Source organism: Alligator mississippiensis, chromosome 4 (assembly GCF_030867095.1).
Source record: "Alligator mississippiensis isolate rAllMis1 chromosome 4, rAllMis1, whole genome shotgun sequence".
Lineage (NCBI taxonomy): Eukaryota > Metazoa > Chordata > Crocodylia > Alligatoridae > Alligator > Alligator mississippiensis.
Window position 1 is genome coordinate 66,825,779 of NC_081827.1, and position 17,397 is coordinate 66,843,175.

At 42.1% G+C, this 17,397-nt stretch overlaps 1 protein-coding gene across 3 annotated transcripts in view; it reads left to right on the top strand.

Moving 5' to 3' along the window:
* The window catches only part of MSRB3 (methionine sulfoxide reductase B3), a 162,628-nt gene that overhangs the window by 49,001 nt on the left and 96,230 nt on the right, over positions 1–17,397 (top strand). For all 3 annotated transcript variants that reach the window (XM_059726061.1, XM_059726060.1, XM_019491307.2), the window contains exons 3-4: positions 13,042–13,150; positions 15,462–15,539. In XM_059726061.1, the coding sequence (XP_059582044.1) occupies positions 13,042–13,150; positions 15,462–15,539 (187 nt within the window). The remainder of the gene's footprint in view (positions 1–13,041; positions 13,151–15,461; positions 15,540–17,397) is intronic.

Here is a 17,397-nt window from a genome sequence, read left to right on the forward strand (position 1 = left end):
TGTGTTGCCCAGCTGTGTGGAGCAGATGTGCCGGGCAGCACAGAGCCGGCGGCAAAGGAGCCGCAGCGGAGTTTAGTGTGGTGTGGGCTCCCCCAGCAAACACTACCCAGTTAGGGGTGGGGGCGTGGGGGGATGCTTTCTTCCACCCTAGCAGTAGTTCGTGCCGCACTGCCACTCCGCCCAGTGGGTGAACCCAGAGCAGGCATGGGGCCCAGGCTGGCAGTGGCAGCAAGGCACAAACTGCAGCTGTGTGTGGGAGAAAATTGGCCCCACCCCTCCTGTTTCTGGCACTCCTTGCAGCATTATTTGGAGCCCATGTGGGGCCGCCTATGCCCGCTCTCTGTTGCTACGACAGCGGGGACGCAGCAGAGAGGCAGGACAGCCCCGCGTGGGCTCTGGGTGGCTGCCACAGGGAATGCTGGTGGTGGGAGGGGAAGGGGCTGCTCTTCCCCCATGCTGAGCAGCAGCTTGTTCTGTGCATGGGGTCGGGGCTGCTCGAGGTCATCCCTTCCTGTGCCGTGGGGCTGGGGCAGGTCGGGCTGGGAGTGAGTGGGCATGTGGCAGCCGGATGGGAGCCATGGCTTCCACTGCCAGTTGTTACATGTGAGCAGTGGGGCAGCCCCGGGAGGGAGTCAGCTGGCTCTGTGCGCCCCCTCCCACAGCCATCTGCTGCATTACAGGTTTAAACATGAGACTAGCCCCCTGCTGTGAGCACAGAATAACTTCCCTACTTGGCCAGTGTGGATGCCTCAAGGAGAGCAGAGCCGGAAAGGAGCTCAGCTGAATGCTTCTGAGACTGGTAGTAGTAAGCAACCGTCGATCCTCTGGATCATGGCATACATGTAAGAGGTCTAGTCAGGCGCCTGATGAATCCGTTTGTGGGTGACAGTTCAAGAGCAAGACAGCTTGTTAGTTTCACAGATCCATATGTTGTCTGAGCTGGTCCAAATTTACAGTGTGCTGCTTTCTTCTTTCACGCTTTGCTTCTATCCTTTGAATCAAAGCTGCTTCATGTTGAGCTGCACCCAGTGCCAGATGTTCCCTCCAGATTGGACGGGATTCTGCATGCTCCTTCCAGCTATCTACATTGATGTTGAATGACTTCATATCATTTTTACACACATTGTAGTATTGCCATAGTGGGTGACCGTGCTTTTTAGAATGGTCTCAAATCTCACTATACAAAATATTCTTTGGGTATATGGTCTTTTGTTCTCCTGGTATGGCCAACCCATTGCAAACTTCTCTCCTTGATAGTGGTTTCTAAGGGCAAGGGTAGACTAAAAGGGGGCCCTAAATTGAAGTGGTGTGTTTTTAAAAACACCACTTTAATTAAGGGCAAAGTAAACCCCCCGTGTCGTGTACACCCATGTCTTACCTGCCTCTCTGGCAGTGGGGAGGGGAGGGCAAGCTGCCAGCAGGCGGTGCAGTCCCTGGGCTGGGGGGGAGGAAGGCTGGTGCTTCCCTCCTCTGCAGCAGCCCCCCTTCCCCCCCAGGTGACACTTGCCCGTGGGCACCTGGCTTGGGTGGTTGTGGGGGGCTCTGCAGCCATGGAGGGAAGAACCATGTCCCCACGCAGCTCATGTAGGCAGGGAGGCTCCAGGGGCTGGAAAAAAAAAGATCAGGCTCACCTCTTGGAGCCTGCCTTCCCGGGCTGCTGCCAGGCTGCCTGCACAGTTCCTGAGCTGCACGAAGCCTGGTGCTTTGCTTCACAACTGTAGGGCAGCAAACTAAAACTCCTCAGAGGGGATTTATTTTGCTGTGCCCCAAAGTCATTTAAGGCATATTATGCTGCCGAATGTGCTACAGTGGCTGTAATTAATGCGCAGTATGCTGTGACACATGCAAACACCAACACCATTAAAGTGGTGCAAAAGAATTTAACCCTCTTTAAAGTGTCACACACACATGCCCCTCATTTTGTCTACACACGCCCTTAGTGTGTCAATCCTGCACACTCCAGTACCTCTGTGTTTTGGTATTCTGTCTTCCCACTTCATTTTCAGGACAAGACAACTTGTGTAGAAACCGTTGAGTCTCTTAACATGCCTTTCATATGTAGTCCATGTGTCTGAATCATAAAACATGGATGACAGGACACAGGTCTCATAGATTCACATCTTCACCTTAGCTGATCATTTGCTTTTATTCTATGCAAGTTGCTGTAATAGCCCAAAATTCTTAGCAGTGACACCCAAGAGATTTATTCTCCAGTGGTGTCAGGTATTGGTTCTTCCACCCCTTGGTATATGATCACAGCCTTCTTGAAATTAATTGCCTTCCCAGAGCTCTTGCATGACTCAGAAAATCCGTCCAAGAGATTTTGCAGGAAAGATTCGCTATGGGCAGCCAAGGCTGCATCATCTGCAAACAGGAAACCTCTCAGAACCAGGTGTTTCACCTTGGTTTTCTCTCTAAACCTTGTGATGTTGAACACACCTCCATCTAGTCTGGTTTGAAGATAAATGCCATCTTTGCTGTTCTTGAATGCATGAAGAAGCAGGAATGAAAGGTAGATGTTAAAGAGCATGGGGGCTGACACGCCCATGTTCCACCCCACTGTTAATGTCAAAGGTATTTGATTCTTTGTCTTCATATGCTACAGTTGCCTTTGTATCTTGATGTAATGAGTGAATAGTGTTCAACACTTTGGTAAAACGACTCAGTTTCTTCAGAACAGAAAAAAGGCCCTCTGATGGTATCAAAGGCCTTAGTCAGATCAATGGTATTGTTTTTCTTTACACAGTGGTATTTGTTTTTCTTTACACTTCTCTTGCAGTTGCTTGAATGAAAATAGCATATCAATGGTGGAGTGTCTCGAGTGAAAACTGCATTGACTTTCAGGATAGATTATTTCAGCTAGAGATAGCAGCCTAGGGAGTTTAATTATACCTAGGACTGATAGCCTGTGGTAGTAGTTAGCAAAGGAGGGGGCTCCCTCTTTCTCATCCACTAAGGTCAGCCCAGAAGGGGAAAAAGAAAATGAGAACTGGCAACCAGTTAGGCTCCAAGTTTTCTGTCCTAGCCTTGAAGTTGGTCAGGACATTTTTCCAGCTTCAGTGTTGACTGTTTGCTCTCTGGCTTTTGCAGGGAAGAGGTGCCAATGGCTCTTAATGAAGCAGGCTTGAAGGCTCAGGGAAACTGGTGGGGTGGTGAGTCATAACATCTGTTGAGGCACCCTGGGGCAGCAGAATTCAGAGTCCCCTGTAAAGGGGGTGCCGGTTATCTAGAAGTTCCAGTTATCTGAGAGTTATACCTATCAAGGAAGACAGGAGCACAGTGCAGCCACCCCTGCTAGGAAGAGCCCGGCACAGCCATAGCCCGCAGCAGCAACCCACCCTGCCCTGCGCAGAATAAATAACAGAAATACTTGATGCACATGCCAGATAGACTCGGCAAAGACTCCAGTTGCTGAAGTGAGGATTTGTATTGGGGGGGATATTGGAAATTCTGGTTAATAGAGTATTCTGGTAAAAAGCTGTTTAAATTGAAGGGGGGGGGGAGGGGAGCACAAAAGGGGCAGAGGGAGAAGAACAGATCTGTATTTCTTATTTTTAGGGATGACTCCTTTAGCTAAAGCTACCACAGCCACATAACCACCAGCAGTTGCACATCTACAGAAGCATTAGCAATGAGGACCAGCTCATTCAAAATGAGCTGGGCCAGGAACCTGTAACTCCTAATAACCCCAGTGTGAAAGATAAAGGAGACGAAAGAAATCATTGCATTCCATGTCAGTTGTTAGTTTAAAGAACAAGTAGACAAAAAGGCTTTTCTTTTGCATTGTCACTAATTGGGTTATTTGAAAACTCATTTTATTGCTTGGGAAACACACAATAGACTTGCAAGCATTTGGATTCACATTAATCCTTTTTTAATCACCATGATATGATGTTGATGATCCAGAGAAGAAGAAAGTAAATTTGACAGGTCCACCATAAGTTTTCTATACAAACAGATTTACGAAGAACTTGCTTTCTCTTTGACTGTGCCATGTTCCCAGGCTGCTTCTCCAAAGGGTTAAGTAAATATCCGTTCTTTTATGATAGAAACTAGTGCTCGACTCAAAACAATAAATAGTGTCCTGGTCGCCAGCATGCAGATTTTTACTCCCCAATGATGAGGAAATAGTCTCACCTGCAGCAAGGAAGGAGAGGAGCCAATACAGAGGGGTTATTCTTCCCCGACAAAAGCATTGTTTTAAGGCAGTACTTGTACGTAGCCTCTAATTTTCAAAGTTATATCTGAGACAGGCTGTTAATTCAGAGTCGATTTCAGTTGCTTAAAGATGGCTTCTGACGAACTTCAGGTAGAGGGAAATCCAATGCCAAATACAAGTTTTGTAAAAATTGTTTCAAACCCAAAGACCAATGAAACCAAAAATAAAAGATTTTGTCATTTCAACAATCAGTTTTCTTTTGTGTTCTGTTAAAAGGAAAAACAAACCAGCATTCCCCCGGAGTATATACGTCCAGTGTGAGCACTGCAACATTCTGCTTAGGCCAAAGGGAATAGACTAAACAGAAACGAAACAGACCCGTCTGTTTTCATTCTTTCAAGTTGAGGGAAATGCAAAGTGTAAACAAGCATAAGCAGTGGAAAAAGATAGTTAAAAAATTATTTCATTTTTAATGAAGCTAAAGGCCATTGGTAGCATGTAATTAATTCATTATAGTAATTATGTGTATGTGGGAATAATTTAAAATATAGCTGTTTCCCAGGCAGCATTCCTTTTCAGTTCAGTGCTAGGTGACTTACCAGTAGGAAATGAGATGTGACCTTATTGACTGGGGTCTGTGATTTGAGAAGCAGGGAGATGTGTACTTACAGTGGTTCTTAACCTTTTTTGACTCATGATGTTTAGACTCATGACATCCCTTGTTAGACTCAAGGCATTCCTCAGAAAATGGCAGCTCTTAGCTTTCACTCATTTGACTACAAAATAATTAAGAGATTCTTCTGTTGCAAAGAATGCAGAAGGACCACAAGTCCAAAATATTTTTGACACTGGACCATTCAGTGGGATTGAATATTCCTATTAGTGGATTCCTATTAGAAATCTTTGTGTTTTATCTTCTGTATCACATGTATGTGTGTGCACACATAACAGTGCTAATTTTGTGTGGCACCCTACCACATCCTTAAACGGATCTTGCAGCACAGTGTTTGAGAATCACTGATTTGGACCCAGATCCTGGAGTCTGATTTTTATTGGTAGGCCCTTATGTAGCAATTGGAGCACTACGTATTCTTAACTGTCTGTTCATGTGGATTTTGTTGCAGGATTGAGGCATTCTGGTGTTGTATAAATATTCAAATGAGGTGGAAAGGCCCCAGAAAAATGCTAAAAAATAGTAGTAGTAGTGCTGAACTGAACTTGGAAGTCCAATGTATTGTATGGCAGTCCTGGACTGGAACATTTGGTCTCACTGTTTAATTTGGGAAGAACTAAAGGATGTTCCGTGCATGACTGCATTGCCCATTAATATTAACAAGATGTAGCCAGAAGTAAGAAGTAGAGAATATATGCAGTATCAATTGAAATGGAAATGGTCAATTTGCAATTAAGTAGTAGCTAAGAAGTGACAAAACATAAGAACAAATCATGAGAGCAGTTTGGAAGATCCTTTAAGAATAAAGTTATCAGTAGACAAGATGCCTGGATATTTCAGTGCATGCCATATACTAGGGTTCAGCAGCCTATGGCCCTCAGAAACATTGGATTTGGCCTACAGACCTAGAGGGCTTCAGTTGTGGCACGGCTGCACGACAGGGAGAAGCAGTGGTCGTGGCAGTGGCCAGGTCTTAGAGCTAGCCTGCTTTGGACAGCCTTGGGTCATTTGGGCCTGCTACCTCAAAAAGATTGCCAACTGCTGTATCTGACACTATTACCACATTGGGCAGTTTAAGGAGTAAGTGGCAAGGAGTAAGGGACTGGTAGCTCTTTGTCAGTCTGTCTGGACATACCTTACTGCTGTTTGCTGTTCTTGATTAAATCAAAGGAAATGGCCTTTGTTTGAATTTGTATTATGAGCCACAGATTTGAAAAGGTCCATGTAAGCAAAAGTTTTGAAGCAAGCTGAGATGCTCAATATTCTCATGACCTGGTCAATGCTCAGACCTCTAACAGACATTCATTTACTCATGCAGTTGGGATCTAATGAAGCTTGTGCTGGATCCCCCAAAACATGCATCCTAGGGTTCCCAGTTGTATAGCCATTTTTGAAGGTCTGGTGTGTGTTGAACATGTGCCCTGATTATTGGGTTCCTGGTAACCCCCAGCTCTCCTCCCTCAGTCTGCCTCAGGATTGGGTAGGGGCAGCTGGGTCTGGGGCCTGGGGCTGCTGTTACCAAATTTGCCCATTACTTTGGGGTGTGCTCATTTATTAGGGATAGTTTCTAGGGTCTTGGTGATTCTGTCAATGTGCTGCTTGTGTTACTATATGGAGCTGTATTTCTCCCTTCTGCAAGCCCTCACCCCCAATGGAGCTATCTTGCAGGACTCAATCTCAATGGGACTGGGTTCCTCCAGTCACCAAATCAGTCATACACACAAACACACACAAATTAACGTGACACGCCTGACCTGGCCAGGCTGATCATCATGAACAGGATGACACCCTCATATGCCAAGAATCAGTTCATAAGAGCAACAATAAAATGCAGTCAGACACAAACACACAGGTGAACAGAATCCCTCTGAATCCGGCTGGGTGTCCAGCTGACACCCTCATGGGCCAGCATTCAGTTCATAAGGGCACGTCTGAGTCAAACTGGGTCAATCAGCCTGTACAAGCTGATCCCCTTATGTGTTTCAAACTCAGCACGTCCCAATCTTTGGCCTCTTGATGAGCAGACAGACCCCACAATAATTTAGGCTTCACAGGGATCTTTAGCATAGGTAAAAGAAGCATTGCTGCAGAGCACGGGAGGAAAGAGAAGCAGAGAAGGAAAAATATACCCAATTACTACCAGTTTGACTATAAAAGTTATTTATTGCTAAGCATATGAAATATATAATAGTACTAGTAGTAATAGACATGCAAAAGAAAAACAAACACAAACAATGACAATACTACCCTGGTTTCACTAAGTATTTGGGGAAACTTAGCTCAAGCTTAACTGATACAGTTCAGGCTCAGAAGTTTATGCCTAGAAAGAAGAGAGACAACACTGGGATCTCACCTAGTCCATGGTACTCAGGCTGCAAAGCTGACAGGCACAGTACATAGCACAATCCTTGAAGAGAGAGATGATCTGTTCTTCCAGCGTCCCAAGAACGACAGGGGATGGTGTCAGCACAGGAGTTTTCTTCTTTCTTCTTCTCCTTCTTTCCCCTTTTTTCCTCCTCCTTCTTCTTCTTGCAGCACACACACTTACAGATTTTTATACCCTTAGTTCAGCTGCTTCGAAGCACCCTCAGTAGTGTAAATCATTGTCTTTTCTATTGACAAGGGGTTATCTGGTTTGGACCATCTCAGGAAACTGATTGATAATCAGGAAACACTTAAGATTAGGGAGTAACCCAAATACTTGGGAGCCAGCTTGAAATTCCTATGGATGGCAGATATACTGATGGGATATCTCATGGTTTCTTCAGGAACAATAGATAGCTTGCAGCATCAGGATTTTGGATTTTTACTTGTTGTGCACAAGCCTCAGCTTAGCATGACTTTTCCAGATTTTACTATAGTCTTTTAACAGACTTAAGACAATTATTGGGGTGCTCATAACCTTTTGTGGAGAGGACTTCCACCAGTCGTCTCGGGAAAGATATGGCAACACATGGGATTAGGGCTCCAGCAGGCTGGATGCTGTGATGAACCCTTAACCATTGTTCCAATGTTGCCCATACCCTCTCTGACTCGGTCTCTTGCCTCAGCATTCCCTAACCCAGCAACCGAGTTTTAGTCAATCAAGTTTAAATAGGCCTCCCATAGTGGGACTGGGGAATGTACGGCCCGAGATGCCTATTAAACTTAGAGCTGTGTGTGTGTGTCTGGGTTGATTAACATTGGAAGCACAGATTCCCCATCATGCAGCGCTCTCCTGCTTCTCTGGTCCCAGAATTCACTGCAGTCTCTGCTTCAGGCTTTCTGTTTTCCATCTCTCATGTAAATGAATGGTCATCTGGTTCCAGCTCGGATGTAAATGAGACCTAGGGCAGTTGATTCACTCATCTGGTGAGGGTCTTAGGTGTGTCTCTCACTGCATCTTAATCAGTTTCGTTTAGGTAGAGGAGGGGAGGGAGGGGGGGTGAGTCCTTTGTGAGTCAGACAGACTGCATCCTGTGCCAGGGTTGCCCAAGAACACAGAGCTGTGGCGTAACACTGCCTCCAGTCCAATCCCACTGAATGGTCCATGACACAGTTGCTTCCTGTCCTCTGGGGCTGCATCAGGATATGGCATGGGGCAGCCCTACTGTGCCACTTGTTCAATTTAAGACATGATACAGATGAGCCACAGAGATGTTCTGCACCATCTTTGTTCTGAAACATCTTTGTGGCTCATCTGCTACACTAGTGCCCCCCTGCATCTTCCCGGCTCGGCAGTTGGCCGCAGGAGGACCCCGGATGCGCCCCCCAGACCTAGGAAGCACCAGTTGCAAAGCTGGGTGGGTGCGGCTGTCGAATTGGGCCGAATCTCTGCCGAATCAAATCAGCAACTGAAACTTCGCACAGCCCTACTGTATACTATACTTTAGACTTAATGGGCACCTACACACGTGCCTGACACTGCTCCGATGTGTTTTATATAGAATGTGTTGGAGCAGACTTGATTAATCGAGTCTTCTGGAGTGTGCTAATTACCACGCTCCAGCAGCTTTGGTGTCACTTGTATGTAGCATCCCCGTGCTTCAAAATGGCAGTGGGGGCATTCTAACTAAAGCTTGTTGAACAAGGTGTAGTTAAAGCATCCCCACCACCATTTTGAAGTGCGGGAACAACTGAGAATGCTGAGGGTACTTTAATTAGAGTGGCTCCCAAGAGCCACTCTTAATTAAAGCGCCTTCCCCTCCCCCCACCATCCCGGAGCATGTGTAAAGATGTCCAAGATGGCTAAGAAGCTCATCAAAGTCATATTGACTTTATCTGAATACAGCTTCAAGTCCATCATTGATCCTTTGTTGGGAGAACTAAGACAAGAACATAGATTTGGGTTGATAAATAGGTTCATTTTGTGTTCTTTATGGACATTAAAGTACTTGGGCCACACCCTGATTCTTTGCTAGTGGTAGCTTTTATTTGCTCTGATATGACATAATAGTTGAATCATTACTTGCAAATGATCACTCAATAAATGAACCATATATAACTGTTTTGCATCTTTATCTTCCTTCCGTTGCATTTTCTGTTTTTGCTCCCCTTCCCTCCAAGGTAATTGTTTGACAAAGCAATAGCCCCTATTATCTGCAATTGCATTGTCTAAGTACAGACAGTCAAACAGTTTGAGGATGAATCAGTTCAATCTTTGCAGGTTAATCTTAGCTGTGTGGATTAAACCAATAAGCAAGTGAATAGATGTTCACCTTTGATTCTGGAAATGCAACCACAGGCCTACAGAGGCCCAGGCCAGAAGCCAGGGAGTGCCAGAACTTGGGCCAAGGCTAGCCTGCCCAACCAGGGCTGGTTTGCTGAGAAGGTACAATGCATCCTGGGATGTTGGGGGACTATGAGTTTTTAAATTGAATTGGGAGGGGATCGGGGACAAATTCAATGAACCAATTTAATCTTGATCAGTTAAGTCTGATACTACATCCAGTTTCAGCCATTTTGAAAGTGGTTTATGTGCACTGAACTTCTGTTCTGTTACAGGTTTGAACTGGTTTCTGATTGCTTATACCAGTTTGTGTGTAATTTCTGTCCCTACCTATGGGGCTGTTCATATGAAGGAGAAAGGCATGATTTTTTCACAACTTGAACAAGAGAGTCAGTAATAAATTATGCAGAGCTACAATATCTTTATATTATATTTTGCATATAGATTGCTGATCTGACCTTGTGCAATAATACAATATAAGGTCCAGTACAGGAAAAGCACATAAGCACATCCATGTGTTTGTGCTTGCCTATGAAGGTCTGCTTTTCTAAACGAGGATCTTAAGAGAGAACTGTAACCACTAGAACCCCTGGTTTACTTCAGTGGGGAGGAGCAACTGCAGAGCAGTTAAGTTTTAAGTATAGGGTGTGAGTAGGATGTAGGTAATGTCAAGCTGTCTGAAATCAATGGATAAGCCCTACATTCTCTCCTCCCCATTCCTTATCTTCCATTGAGAAACATGAAATGGGTTCAGTCAATTTATTGGTCTATTGGTTTTCCATTAACATTTAAATAATAAGTGTCAGCCCTACTTACAGGTGCTCTTGAGGCCTTGGCTTGAAGATGATGAAATTCCCTCCTCAGTTTGCAGCACAGGTTGAAAAGTCTGCTGGCCTCTGCTCTGCTAACATACAAACATAAAAAATCTTCTTTTGGTGTAGGTTTGCAGTTTACCCAAGTGCAGATTAGCAAGGTTTCACTGTACACATACATACTTGTATGTCTTGTAAAACAAGCAGTGAACTATAAAAACAATGGGGAAAAATCTTTAATAACATACTTCCTACTTCTGATAGTAAGGACATAGATCAAATGACACATGGCAAAATGGAAATTTCCTTGTGTATAGTAGTGAATTTTAGTCGGCAACACATGTTGCTGTTCTAAAATACTAAAAGGTTAACTATTCAGAGAATTACTGAAAGTGTTTGAGAGAGATTGTTTTTTCTTTAAAAAGTGCTCACTCTTTCTATAATTTTTCAAAGCTGAGGCATGCTAAGGATTTTCCAGCTGATATTAAGGAATGAGAAAAAGTTTTGAAAGCCAAAATAATCTGAGGATTTTTTAGTAAGGGAGGATTGTGCATAAAATTCATGGTGCCAATATGAGCTGAGGAATTGATTTTTCAAACATTTTCTTATCGAGTTGCATAATGGAACATTACAATAGTTATTTATATAATGTATACACTTCCCTTTGCTGCTAGCTACCCTTTGAAATATCTTTTTTTAGTCTGAGAACCCAGCATACCCCAAGAATAAAAAAAAAACCAACCCCAAAACCTCCAAAGTTTGACATCTTTAAATAAGCAACTGAATGTTATAAAGAACAAACCTCACTTACAGTTAGGAAACAATATTTACATTTAAGGTTGAAAAGTCAGGATGTAGGAAAATTTTGTTAATTTGGAAGGTGACCTTTAAGTGCACCAAAACCAAATAATTTGTAAGCTATGGCATAGGGCACATTCCTGCAAAATTTGTGTGAATACTGCTTTAGTGGTTCTTGAAAGACAAACAAAGAAACCTGGAATGAAATCTTTATCCCCCTCCCAAATAAGATTGGAGCTAACAAAGGCATACAGCAGCGCTCTTTCAAAACTTGCCATTAAAATGAGGGCTCTGCAGCACAGTTAATGAGATGGCTCCTAGTGGAAAACAATCTGTTTTAAGAATGTTTAGATCAAAAGTAATTTCTAATAATCTATGAAATAAAGTCTCTTTTCAATACCTTCATTCACTAGTAAAGCTTTTCACATTTGCATTATTTACTTCAATCAGATGTTTTCAGTTGTACTTTTTCTCCCTGAAAATACTTGACAGGGTTAGTCAGTAGTGACTAACAGTATTATTCTTTTTCTTAACCTCCCTCTCCCACCCCTCCCAATAAAAAAGAGTGAGAATAAAGAGGGAGAAGGAAAAAAAGAAACATCTTTGCTTAAATGATTTGCAAGCATCTGTGCTTTAAGGTACTTTTTATGAACACTCCTTAGTAATGACTAAAGGTAAAAAAGCAGAAAAGCATCCAATGTTAGGAAATTGCAATCCAATACCATGTAATTTAAACCTGCCGTTGCTTTTCTTGTACTAAATGACATACAGATGGGTAGTTTTGTTCCCTCTACTTAGGAACACAATTGGTCTCTTTATGAGTGTATATATATTACTAGCAAAAATATTTTAGTCAGGATTGTTTATTTCTAATTGTACATAGTATAACTACTTCAGTAATTAAAGTGTTTTTACCTGAAGTATTTTGTCAGCTAAATTTTCAAATGGTTATTAAATACCCTTATACTAATGTGAGATTTTTTAGTTTCCATTCACCAAAGCAACCAGTATTAGTTACTAAAAAGAAATCAAGTGTTTCCTTTCTCAAAAAAAAATTTTTGTAACTTTTTCCTGGTGTAATTTCAGGTTTTTTGCATTATAACAGTGTTTTCACAATGATGCATAGGTACCACTTGAATTTCCTTATATGTATAGAACTAATAAAAGTCTTATTTAAAGATTTCCAAAGGTTCAGAAAGGAGTTAGACATCATAGAAAAATCCTGTCCCTTGTTTTTAGGATGACTTGACTTCTGAATCCTGTACGTTTTTTAAAATGGTGAAGTGACTTCACGATTAAAGCTTGTATTCTGATTGATCTAACTAGACAGGCTATGAGGATGATTCTTTAGTGACAAAATTATACTTGTTTGTATGAAGTAAAATTATATGTGGTGATGGTAATCAAATCAACCACTATGGTAAAGTAAAATAATTGACAATATTTAAAATGACTGCAAAATCATTGGATGCTGAATTTTGGCTAAACATCATATGCCCATTACCTTATGTCTACAATATAGATGTAAAGTTGTTTGAACTTTTTTTTTGCAGATTTCTTTTTTTTCTTTTTTTTTTTTTTAGTGGTAGAAAAATATTACCTTCTCATGAACAATTGTGTGCAAAAGTGTAGTATGGTACACAGAAGGCTTTGGCTGTAGCACATTGTCACTGCTCCAGTGGAATCACCTGGCTCTTGAGCAACATTCTTTTTAAACTTGGATTTGAAGAAATAATCAGCTGCAGTTCAGCTGAGCCATTCTGAGTGCATTAGGGACGGGTCTGGTCATTGACAAGTGAATGCAGAAGCTATGCTGTGGCTGTCAGCCAAAGCAATTATTCAGGATTTAAGCTAAAAAGGCTCCTTCTCCCATATCCTCTCCTTTTTGCAGGGTCATGTAGGGATAAACAGGACTGTAAGGTGGTCTTTTCTCAGCAGGACCTGAGGAAGCGGCTGACACCCTTGCAGTACCATGTCACTCAGGAGAAAGGGACTGAAAGGTAAGGCAAGAATGAAGGAAGTACGATCATTAAGAAATATTCATCTTCCCTTCCCTTGCTCTTCTCTTTTTGGTCCTGTTTCCTCATCTTCCCCACAAACTGTTTTCAGGATTTCTGCACTTGTTTACTAACTCCTACAAATTAACACCACTGAAAAGACAGGAATCTGCAATGTGGAGGTCAAGCCTGAGGGTTTTTTGTGATTCATTTTTTTTCTAATGAACACCGCATGTCTTATAAAATCATGGGGTTTACGTTTAGGGTCTGTTTTTAGTTTAATACAAAATGTGTGGAAGTAATAGCGGTTTAGGTACAATTTTTGGAAGACATCACAGTAAGCGGAACCATGAGGGAAATGGCCCTGTGCCAAGAGGCTGAAATTTTGAAGGTGGTCATTGTAAGTACAGACATTTTGGCTGCAAAAAGGAGGTAGCATAATTTAGTTCCTTTCCACCCCACTCCAATTTCTTTTTGAAGCACATGTGGAGAAGGTATTTATTGGCTCATTTGTGGTTGGAATGTCAAAAATTTTCAATAACTGCCCTCACATGGCTTTAGTCCTTGGAAGTTGGCCCTAAATCCTGGAGGAGGGGAAAAAAAAGTGCTCACTTCCAAGACTGCTTTTAGTGAATAAAGTCTCTCTCAGCTGATTCCAACAGGAAGGTAACTTGCCAAGATCTAACCATTTTTGTTGTCTAATTTATACCATTTGAGCTTGGCGTGAAGCCTTAGCTTACCTGTGATCCAAATATATTAATGATGTAACTGCTTGTTTTCATTCATGAATGACCTGAAAGGGTTCTTTAGTGCACATGGGGTCCTAGTTAATAGGCAACACTCTTCCTGTCAAAGTGTACTGTATACTGAATTGACTAAACGGGAATCACTGGCACAAAACCCCCCACAAATGAGCTGGCACTGATTTCATAGATTTCATAGACATTAGGGCTGGAAGGGACCTCGGAAGATCATCGAGTCCAGCCCCCCGCCCAAAGGGCAGGACATCAGCTGGGGTCATAGGATCCCAGCAAGATAAGCATCCAGTTTCATCTTGAAGGTGTTCAATGAAGGCGCTTGAACAACCTCCGGCAGCAGGCTGTTCCAGACCTTGGGGGCTCGGACAGTAAAGAAATCCTTCCTTATGTCCAGCCTGAAACGATCTTGTAGTAGTTTGTGACCATTCGTCCTCGTCATCCCTTGGGGCGCTCTGGTGAACAAACGTTCCCCCAGATACTGGTGATCACCCCGATAAACTTGTAGGTGGCCATCAGATCACCCCTGAGCCTGCGCTTTTCCAGGCTAAAGAGCCCCAGGGCTCTCAGCCTGTCATCGTAGGGTCTGCTTCCCTGACCCCTGATCATGCGCGTGGCTCTTCTCTGGACTCTCTCAAGCTTCTCCACATCCTTTTTGAATTGTGGAGCCCAAAACTGGACGCAGTACTCCAGCTGCGGCCTCACTAAAGACTGGAAGGGGAGCCTCCACTCATGAGGCCTTCCTTCACCCAGATCACTTAGAGTTGTGTACAAGATTAGGAGAATGATTTAATGCACACAAACAATCGGAGATTAGGTCATTCTTAAAAATCCTGTTTATATATATAAAAAAAATTGGACCTCATAAAAAGGGTGAAAGGATAATAAAAACAAGCTGCCGAGCACATAGAGTTTTTGTTGGACTAGCACAGCTGATTTGTATTAGATGAATGACCTCCTAGCCCTTAAGATTGTTAACTTAGAAAAATATTCCCTGAAAGCTGTAATATTCCTTTTCAACTAAAAATATAAGGGTCACACAGCTTGAAATCATGGACCAATTGTTTCATTTTTGGCTAAGATGCTTCTGGTACTCTAACACGCTGGCAGCCCATCCTACACTAATGAATGGATAGTACCGTCAAGCCACTAAAGATGCATGTTGTGCCTTATTTGTTGCTTAGCATTTGAGCTCTCTATAAAAAAGGTTGGTTGAAGAATAAAACCGGAGAAATGCTTAAGATTAAACTAAATTTCTAGTGGTCTTTATTTAAAAGAAATTAAAAATATTTGAAAACTTCATAAAAATAGTAAGTGGGACTTGTTTGTTGAGCTCTGATCTTTGCTTCCTCATGCATAATAGGAAGGTAAGGCAAATTTATAGACCTTGGTTTTTTTTCCCCTCTGATTGCTTTATTTGCTCCATGTTAAACAACAGTTGTTAACTTCTGAATTGTTTTTTCACCATAGAAAATACATTCTAAAGTCTTAGCAAATTTAACATTGAAAATAATATTCCTTTATTCATTTTTTAAAATATAATCTTGTTGTTTTCACAGTGCCTTTGAAGGAGAATATACACATCATAAAGCTCACGGGATATACAAGTGTGTTGTCTGTGGAACTCCATTATTCAAGTGAGTATTATAGCTTCAAGATTGCTATCTTAATGAGATGTTATGCCAAGTTCCAGAGTTTTCATTCATGTTCCAGAATTTACAGTTGTTTTTTTAACCAGTAAATAATATAAACATTATCTTTTAGTATTATTGCCACTTTTTAACATTACTTTATAATAGTATAATATAGTAAAATGAAGTCTAAGATAAATAATATGACTAAAATGGGTTTTAGGATACACAGCCATAATTCATATGGGGAAATAACATTGGAATTCTTTATTGCAGTACTAAAGATCCAGTTTTGGGCATAAACCAGATATTCTCATCTGCTCTTCCTTTCTCTGGTTACGTTGGGGAAAGAATATCAATAAGTGTTCAGGGATAAGTGTTCAGGGAATTCCTTCAGCCTGTTTAATAGAGAGTTTGTGCACAAATGTAAAGGAATATATGTGCATCTTTGTGCCCGTGTACTTGAAGCAGGAAATACAGTAGAAATAAGGTGCCTGAACAAGTCATAGGATCAGGTCTAAGCAAAACTATTTGGAAGGGTGCATAAGTGCCATGTCAAAACCAGTGTTTAGACTTGCCCACGAGTGCCATCAGCACCAATCTGTACAGTACTCCTTGCAGTGAAGACCAGCACTTGCTCCAGATCAGTTTTCCAGCCTTCAAAACCTAAGTACCATTTTCTAGGAGTTAAATTTGTTGTTAAAATCCTAATTATTGTTTTATCTCTGACTTCTAGATGGTAATTGAACTGAGAAATGCCTCTTCTTGTAAATTCTGGGTTTAATGAATCTTTGTTTAACTTCCAATGTGTTGTTTGTATTTTTTGTGCAAGTGAACTGAGCCTTATCACTGAAAGACAAAATCAGTATTATGGGGCAGTGAAGATTTTGCTGCAGTTATTTAACTAGATGTGTTAAATTTGTTCTAGAAGGGGTCTTCTGGAAGGATGAAAAGATAGCTTGTTCTTAGTCACCCTTTAATTTCTCTGCTGAGAATACTTACAAAAATCACATTGCGCTACAACCTACATTGGGGTGTAGGTTGTAGCCGTGTTGGTCTAAGGACATAGGCAGACAAGGTTCCTTGGGTGAATCTGATATCTTTTATTAGACCAACCCAAATAGTTGGAGAATAGTTATTAAGCAAGCTTTCGGGTTCAAAAACCCTTCGTCAGGCTAAGGAAGTTTCAGCAGTTGGTGTGTGCTCTTCCTGGATGGAATGAAAAGTAAAGAAGCCAGAGGCTGGGCTGGGGAGTCAGTTGTCAGGCAGATTATAATGTGTCAAAAATCCAATGTCTATATTTAGTCCATGATTTTTAGTATCCAGGAGGTTGATGAAGTGGAGTTCATAGGCTCGTCTCTGGGAAGTGTTTTGTAAGTTTCTTTTGAGATCAGGACTGAGAGATTGGAGAGAGACTGATTTTCTTGTGAGAAATGTGCCCCCACCGGTAATTGGGTATTTCTGTCTTTGATAGATTTCCGGTGTGCGTTCATTCTGGTGCGCAGTTGTTGTTTGGTCTCTCCTACATATTTTCCATCAGGGTATTTGGTGCATTGGACGAGGTATATGACATTCCTGGAGGTGCAGCTGTAAGATTCAGGAATGCTGATGGCTCTGTTGTGGGATGTAGTAATAGTGGGGGTGGTGGAGATGTGTTGGCAGGTTTTGCATTTCTTGTCATGGCACGGTCTGGATCCTTTTGGTGTGTTCTGGGCTTGAGAAAGTTTGCTTCTATTGATGAGGTTGGCGAGGTTCGGTGCTTGTTTGAAGGCTAGGATGGGTGGCTCTGGGAAGATCTTTTTAAGAATAGGGTCTCTTTCTAGTATGGGTTGCAGTTGTTCAAGGATTTTTTGTACAGGTTCAA